Source organism: Durio zibethinus, chromosome 4, assembly GCF_047325235.1.
Source record: "Durio zibethinus cultivar Kanyao isolate XHJ-2024 chromosome 4, ASM4732523v1, whole genome shotgun sequence".
Lineage (NCBI taxonomy): Eukaryota > Viridiplantae > Streptophyta > Magnoliopsida > Malvales > Malvaceae > Durio > Durio zibethinus.
In genome coordinates, this window is record NC_143165.1 from 17,603,695 (window position 1) to 17,612,679 (window position 8,985).

Here is an 8,985-nt window from a genome sequence, read left to right on the forward strand (position 1 = left end):
TCGGTTGCATCCCAAGTTTGCAACTCGAAGCTTTAATCCCTGTTGTTTTAAGACGGTTTTTTGGCGTAGTTAATTGGCAGAATATGCTTTAAGTTTTGACCAAAAATGTATATATTTGTAATTGACCCTGCAGGAATGGCACGATGTATTTTCTACATATATATCAACTTCAATTTCAAGGGAAAACAACCACAAGCAAATAGCCTACCCAAACCCCAATCAAAATATATCAACTAGACTTCTTCGGTTAGTACCAACTTGTATAATCTAATCCTACCCCAAAGATCAAATCTGAGCATCAGATCATCTTATTACAAAAAGGGAAGATCTAATCATCTCTCTATGACCATTGACGACATTCATGAGTTGGAGGCATGAAAGCAATTTGACAGTTTACATCAGAAGAGGATCGGAAAACAACAATCACTCAATGATGTATCATCAGTTAATCTGGCACAATGTCGTTTGACAGTGGAACTCTAACGCATTGTCTCAGTCGATTAGAAAAGCCTAAACCTGAAATCCTAATTCAAACAAACTTTTTGGAAGAAATTACCAAATATCATACTATAGCTTCTCTTTAACCATTTTCAATCACAAACCAACACAAAATTTTATCCAAGGAGTATTGTATTTCCAAAAGATTCGAACGTCTTCTTTCTACGCAAGCATCCTATAAGCTGAACTTGGGTTTGGGTTTGGGTTTTGGTTTTGGTTTAAGCACCGGTTTTCTCCAAAACTCGATACTGGAGTACGCAATTCTTCCCAACTTTGAAACTTCCAGTTAGAAGTTGGTTTGTGGGTAGAGAATTATGAAAAAGAAAAAGAAATGATTTTGTGTAAATTAGGGGAGAGGAAAAGCAGAGTGATAAATAAATCAAGTTTAAATGCATGTATAATGAATAAAGTAAGAGAGCTTTTATTTGCACTTCAATATTTGTTCTTTATGTACAATTTTTTTTATTATAGAAAATCCTTTTATATAAAATTATTTAATTCATTTTTATTAAATTATTCTTTAACCGTTTTATATTTAAAATTTTAAAGTTTACACATTTACAAATTCATAAGTTTATAAAAGTTAACAAAATTTTTAAATTCGTAAACTCATTATGAAACATTTCCGTTATTCAAGATATTAAGTAAAAATATCTTAAAATTTAACAAAAATCAAACGTAACTTACCTCTAAAATGAAATTTACTAGCTTGATTTATTCTATAATTTGTGATTTTAGGATTTGGATTAAAGTTTTTAGGATAAATTTTGGTATAGATTTTGAAGAAACAATGAATCCGAAAAAAGGAAGGAAATAAAATAAATGAATGTGAAGGGTTTTAAAAGGAAAAAAAAATTGTTATTATAGGATGTAATGAACAAAAATTTATGTTTCGAGTTTGAATTTGAGGTGTTAATAGAAAATGGATTTAGAAAGTAATTGATGGAGTGTAAGTGGAAGCTCCATAAAGTAATATATCTCTCTGCGCCTATTATAATGAATACTTCGATCTAAGTACTTAAATTCATGTAGGGATATTTAAAATTTGGTTTTAAATGAATTAATGATCAAATTGATTTAATTCAATCTATTAATCAAAATACCATCAAATTAATTTTGGTGTTTTCAAAAATAATTTTAAAAAAATTTCAGTTATCAAATAATTAAATTTAAAAATCGAATTAATCTAAATTTTAATTGAAATATAATAAAACTTAAATAAAAACTAAAAAAATAAAATCCACTATTTAATTTTATAAGTTGTTAGAATTTTTAATTTAATATTTTTGTATTTGAATATCTTATTGAATAATTTTATTTAATTTATTTCAATATGAAAATTAAGAGAGTTTAAAGTATAATTTAATTTAAGCATATTTTATTGTTTAATTAATAAAAAAATTGACTATATCAATAGAATTCAATTCAATTAATTAAAATTTAAAATTAATAAATTTAATTCAATTAAAAAAATTAATTAATTTAATTTTAAATAATTTAATTCGAAATTAATCCTACCAAAATTTCATGCTCACTGCAACCACTTTTTTACGGTCTTAGCGAAAAGTTTAGAAATTAAATGTTGTCCTAACTTCGAAAAAATAAATTAATTAATTAATGGGGTCCTGTGGGGTCAACCTAGCGACACGATTAATTAGTGGGGCTATAAGCAGCGTATTAAGCAGCCAGCGAAGAGTCTTACCCTTTCCAAGAAAGGTTGACCAATGAACAGAGCATGCCGATAAATGGCCAAACCAATGGCAGCTGTTCCTACAGAGGAGATAGAGAGTTCCCAAGACGACAAAAGAAGATTTCTTTCTTTGAATAGCTTAGACCATGCATTAACAAAAAGAAAGAGAGAGAGATACATACCAGGCGTACAGCGCCAAGCATGAGGCCTATTCAGAGAAAAGCACTTGAAATGGTAGGTACTATAATCAAACCACACTTGCCACCACTTGCCTCGCAAATGCTACAGTTACTCGCTATCCAATTCAACACAAACCCTCTATTCAGTATATCTTCAACCCCTCTCTCTCCTTCGTAAAAAGCCACCGGTGCCGCTACTGTTTTATTACAATACTCTTGAGGCAAAATTCAGCATAGAATCGTTATTGAACAGTGCCAACTTGTATTCGTTTCATTGTCTGCATCACAATTAACCATGTACTGTGACAGATTCCAACTCAATTGCGAGGTTAAGTTGCAATTGAAGAGTAAGAGTATTTCTCTTTGGACTAGGGGGAGATAAAAGCCGGTCTTGAGGAATGGATATGCTCCGCATGGAATGGCTGCAAACCGCATTTCTATCAAAACCAACAGCTTTTGATACGTTAAAAGATTGGCTCTGATAAAAGATATCATGGATGATATAGTCGCCATCAGGCATGCTAAAGATCGGGTTTGTGCTGTTTCTGCAGGAGATGTTGAATCCAGGATAACCGCATGTAGATTCCTGCTGCTCCTGGATGAAGAATGGAAACTTTATGTTTAGCCTACCACAATTTCTTGGCTCGCTGCAGATTGTGAAGTTGGCATACACGGCTAAAGCTTTCCTTGTCAGTAAAAAGAAACTAATGAGGTTTAGCACTGGAAAGAAAGCTGATGTAAGTTTAAACAAATGGATTTGATTCATTTGGGGATCTTGATGTTTTTGGCAGAGTGAGATGGTGGGGAAGAAGATGGTAGATTACTGTGAGAAACGGCAGTCGTCCAAATTATCTTTCTCACATCTTTAGGCTGTTGAATTAAGGATAATTGGCCAATTGGGGCCACTTTAAGAAAGTCGCACAAGTTGACTAACATAAAATTTCAATCCTTCTGCCAGCTATCTTTGCGCTTTGCGGTGCATGTACGAGGCTCTTCTGATTGATCCATTTTTTAACTAGTTGAAGATTGGCTCTGGTAAAAGATACCTTGGGTGATACGAATTTTCATAATCTTTTCATTTTTTTTAATCCTAAAATATCTAAAAACTTGTGAACCCAACAAGCCAATAAGGGTCCAGCTACTTGGGGCTGAGCCTACAACCTCTTATTTTCTGAATCGCGATTCTAAAACAAAAAAAGAGTCCAACCATTTCCTGTCTATACGCTGCTTCTAAGAAATAGACACTAATCTAAAAGAAAAAATTTACATCAAGTTTTTTAAATAAAATTTATAACATTTTAAAAAAATAATTTAATAAAAATTTTAAATTGATAAATTAATAAAATTTAATATAAAAATTAATAATATATAAAATAATTATTAAAAATATTATTTATAATTTAAATTTAATCTATATTTATTTAATAATAAAAAAATTTATCAATATTTTTATTAAAAATATATATCTAAAAATATATATAAAAATTTTTAAAAAAATTTTAAAATTTACACACTTAATTTATATAATAAAAATTTTCAATTTTAATTTTAATTTTTAATTTAATTATTTTTAATTAAAAACTTTACAAATTTCATTTAAAAATTTTTACCTAAATCTTTTCCGATCTAAACTTACTTCCACCGGCTTGATTTGTAATTCCATTATTTCTTTCTCTGAAAGGAAACAAAAGGCAAGGAGCGTTAAACTTAAAAAAGAAAAAAGGGTTTGGCCCTCTTCTTTTCCTTTTTATTATCCTCAAAAGCAGAGATATAAACAAAAATCCCAAAACAAGACGAAGAAAATCTAAAAAAAGCTGATAACAATGGCTATGTCTGTCCCCATTTTAGCCATCGTCACTTCCCTCCATCTTATTGCCTTCGTGTTCGCCGTCGGCGCCGAACGGCGCCGTAGCTTCGTATTCTCACTCTCTCACTTTAAACTGTAGATTTTTTTCTAAAAAAAAAAAACTTCTCCTTTGTTTTAACTTAACTCTTTGCTTTTGTTTATGGGTTTTGTTTTGTGAAGGCAAAGGTGGTGCCTGATCAGTACGATGAGAAAACCTACTGCGTCTATAGTACGGACGCCTCTACAGTGTACGGACTATGTGCCTTTGGTCTGCTTTTGCTAAGCCAGACCATCGTTAACGGCGTCACTCGATGTCTCTGCTTTGGAAAAGGCCTTCTTACCGGCGGTTCATCCACCACTTGCGCCATCTTTTTCTTCGTTTTCTCCTGGTAATTTCTACCAAATCCCCCTTATTTCCCTCTCCACTACTTCGATTTAATAGCACTGCTTAGCTTGTCATTTTGCTTTGCCTGAGTTCATTTCAAGATCTGTCTGCTATTCTTCTAAGTACTTTTAATTACATTCCACCGACAAGTTTCAGGGTTGAAATTTGTTCTTAGTTAGAAACTGATTATGTGCTTGGTGGAAACGATGTTCTATTTTGTGAAATGAAAATGGCTAGTTTTGTCTGGATGCAACTTCCCAAACCCCCCCCCCCCCCCCCCTTACTGATTTTTCCTCAGTGATGTAGTCAATTATGCACATGCATGGAGCCCACACTTTTACCTAATGCTTAATTTCGAGGCTAACAGGTTGTACACAAATAATAGAATAATAATACTTTCAAAGTGTAAAAATTTTACTATTATATTTAATTAATGATTCTTCTTTGTTGTTGATCTAGTAGAGAAACTTTTTGTTTGTTGGCTTTGGTTTGCGATTTCAATCTTAACTAGTTATTTAAATTTTTTGTTTGGAAGAAATCTAACAAAGGAGGTCACAACTTAGAGACAGGGTATAGGTCTCAAATGGGCTGGGCAGCCCATGACACAGCAGGATTCGGCACGGTATGAATCATGCTTGGCACTGCCTATTGCTATAATCATGGGCCGTGTCAAAGCGCGACTCATATATTTGTGCTGTTTTGGGCTATAGATTTTGGATCCATTGAGTTGGCATGGCACGATCCATCAAGGGTTAGTGCCAACACGTGGCACATGAGCTGGCAAGGCACAACACACAAGGCCTAAAATGCTGTGTTGTGTCAGTCCATAGATATTATAAATGACTTTAATATGTTGATTTTTAGTTATATTTTATGTTACTTTTATCATATAATGAATGTTCTTTTATCTTTTTGATACTTTAGGTTAACAGTTTATAAAAATTAAATTGTGTAATAAATTTAATTATAAAATATTTAAATTAGTAGTAGATAAAATCATAATTTTTTTCTTTTTGATTTATCATTTTTTAAAAAAAAATTATGAAATGTATATTACTTAAAGATTGATTATAAAAAAACCAAGAATAAGACAAAACACATGATATAAACGAATCATTATATAGTGAAAATAAGAAATAAAATAATAATGTGATATGCATGTTTTTTTTTAAAAAAAACTCATATATGTAATATTAGCATTTGTTAATTTTCATATATTATTTTGGTTGATTCTTTTAATTTTTACTGGTAAACATATATATTTTGTTTAACCATATGAATTATGTGCCTTGTGAATTAATTTTATGCATTAATTTTTAAGGATAGTTGAAAAAAAAAATCCACAAAAAAGATAAAAATTTAAGAAATTATCAATGGCCAATACTCGGTCCAATACGGCATGAAGAATAGTGTTGTGCTGGGCATGGCATGACCCATAAGGGTTGTGGGCCATGTGCCTGGTTGGGCCATAACTCTCAGTTTTGGTGGATTGTACCCACACAGCACGTTAAATAATAGTACTTGGCCGGCATGACCCATTTACACATGGACTAATAGTTTAATGAGCTGTGCCAATTTGACACCTCTAAGATAGGAGAAGAAATTGCAGGTGTCGAGATTTGAATTTTAGATTTGCTTAATCCATCTTTTAAGAGTAATCACATGAACTAATTGGACTAAATTACAAGTTCGAAATCTAACAAATTTGACAAAAGGGCAAGTCTTGCAATTAAAGTAGGGGACAGTAGGAGTTGCTGGTTTTGGTTTCCTGTAGTTTAGGAATAAGTAAAATGATCCAATTCGATTAGTATTTGATAAGATTGGGACATGCAGCAGAATATGCCTCCGTTTTTGGTAGATCAATGGTGTATGATTACTTTGGTATGCTAAGGAACTTATGCTGGGAAAAATTAAAGATTGCCTTTCTATAGTAGTTTGTTTCATGTAAACCAAAAGCCAAAATGTTTCTGAACTCTGATATTGTTATAACAAAATTATTCCTTTAAGTAGACTAGGAAATTAAGCTCTCATCCTCAAAATTTTGGGAGGGAGTACAAAAACAAGGAGCATCTCTTTCATTCACTAAAATTATACTATTTGTTTTTGTTGTTGCTGTGACAAAATTTGAACAATGAATTAGGATAAGCTTTTTGGGAGCTGAGGCATGTTTACTGGCGGGATCAGCACGGAATGCATACCACACCAAATACAGAGGAATCTTTGGCGGAGATGACTTATCATGTGCTACCCTCAGGAAAGGTGTCTTTGCTGCTGCAGCTGCTCTTACTTTGTTATCATTACTGGGATCAATCTTCTATTACTGGGCTCACTCTAGAGCTGATACTGGTGGATGGGAGAAACATCAGAATGAGGGCCTTGGAATGACCAGTTCTAGTTATGCACAGCAGCCACCTGAATTTGGGAAGGTCTAACTCTCATTGTGCTTTAGGTTGTTTGATTTCCACATTTTTGGTGTTTTATGTTAAGAATTAATGGACTGAATGAGCTGTGCATGAATATATATTATGTAGTTTCAAAGACAAATTATATAGGGTATTATGGTTAGTAATTGTCAATATTTACCAGTTTACTTGGTCTCGGTTTCGTTGATGATCGATCCCATCCAGTATTCCCCATTGCCCCTTCTAAATGTTTCATGTTAGTTACAACCGAAAATCATATTTAATGCAATGCTTTATATCTTAATTATCTTTAATTAATTGTTTCCCAACTCAAGAGACGGCATAGAATGGTAGTAGGCGCAGTAGCAACAACAATTGGTGAAACGTTTAGTTATCAAGGTGCTAAACTTTGAATGAACCGAGAAAAATTGTCCAGGTAATATAAAATCACGTTATCGAAATTCCCCTTCATTGTGCACCCAACGCGTTTTACCTCGGTTGCTTGCCCTCTTCTTCCATCAACAACGGCCCAATCGTCTGAGCCACCAACACCTCACGTGCTGTAAATTACTCTATGTAAACTTTCTCTGAAAGTTGAACTCGAGTTTCTCTAATTTGAAAGTTCAAGTTTCAACCAAAACTTAAGTTTCTAACTATGGCTTGCAAACACAGGTTAATCGAAATTTAGGGGTTCAAGCCAATCTAAACTTGAAGGCAAATGTCAAATACAGTTAGGAGCTTTCCCTAAACCCAGCTTTGAAACAGACATTAAAACTCTTTAGTTGAACTTTTATGGTGCGTATGATTCGTGGATTCTTAGATTTCATAAAGAAAATAAATTGGGAGAAAAGTGATATTAAAAGAAAATATGTGATTCTTGAGTTTTTATTAACTTAAGGAATGTAAAATTTTTGTGTTTAGTTTATAAGAATATAAGACTATCTAACAAAGTTTTTTATTATATTCTACTTGATAATATGTGAATAACATGAGATATTTATAATATTGATATGTAAATAACACGTTATTATTCCTAAGTAAAACAACACATATATTGACTTTCGCAATAAGATCGATGTGAGGGTTGGAAGTGGGTGGTAAATCCCTTCTTTAGGGTTTCCAGAAATGGAGTCCGAGATAAATTTTATGTGCAATAATATTAAGTAAATATATTTAGATTTATATATAATAATATTAAATAAAAATATTTTATGTTTTATTTTTTCATATTTTCAACAAAAAATATGTTTTTTATTTTAAAATTTTCATCTTTATTTAATTCTAATATATATATATCTTCATATTTTCAATAAAAATTGTGTTTTTTTATTTTAAAAACGTCGTTTTTATTAAACGCTGAAAAATATATTTTTTCATATTTTCAACAAATACTACGTTTTCTATTTTAGAAACATCATCTTAATTGAATTTTGAAAAATATATATTTTTATATTTTCAACAAAAACTATATTTTTATTTTAAAAACGTTGTATTTTCAATAAAGATTCAATTTTTTATCTTAGGAATTAATCTTTATTGAATTCTAAAAAATTTATTTTTTCATGTTTTTAACAAAGATTATATTTTTATCTTAGAAACATTATCTTTTCAACAAAGACTACGTTTTTTATATTAGAAATATTGTCTTTATTGAATTTTGAAAAATATATTGTTTTCATATTTTTAACAAAAATTATGTTTTTATCTAAAAAACATCGTCTTTTCAACAAAGATTGTATTTTCTATTTTAAAAATGTCGTCTTAATTGAATTTTGAAAAATATTTTTTTCATGTTTTCAATAATCTATATTTTTATCTTACAAATATCATCTTTTCTACAAAAACTGAGTTTTCTCTTAGATACGTAACCTTTATTGAATTTTGAAAAATATATTTTTTCATGTTCTCAACAAAGATTGTATTTTTTTCTTAGAAAATATTTTCTTACAAAGATTGCGGTTTCTATCTTAGAAATGTCGTCTTTG

At 30.9% G+C, this 8,985-nt stretch overlaps 1 protein-coding gene and 1 pseudogene across 1 annotated transcript; one reads left to right on the plus strand and one right to left on the minus strand.

Annotated features, from left to right (window-relative positions):
- Nucleotides 1-2,092: 2,092 nt before the first annotated feature.
- Nucleotides 2,093-3,468, minus strand: LOC149519263 (LEAF RUST 10 DISEASE-RESISTANCE LOCUS RECEPTOR-LIKE PROTEIN KINASE-like 1.2; annotated as a pseudogene).
- Nucleotides 3,469-4,079: 611 nt separating this feature from the next.
- Nucleotides 4,080-7,208, plus strand: LOC111287808 (uncharacterized). Its single transcript, XM_022878475.2, has 3 exons — nt 4,080-4,283; nt 4,394-4,602; nt 6,739-7,208. The coding sequence occupies exons 1-3, from the start codon at nt 4,191-4,193 to the stop codon at nt 7,028-7,030; spliced, it is 594 nt and encodes a 197-aa protein (XP_022734210.2). The 5' UTR covers nt 4,080-4,190; the 3' UTR covers nt 7,031-7,208.
- Nucleotides 7,209-8,985: the final 1,777 nt, after the last annotated feature.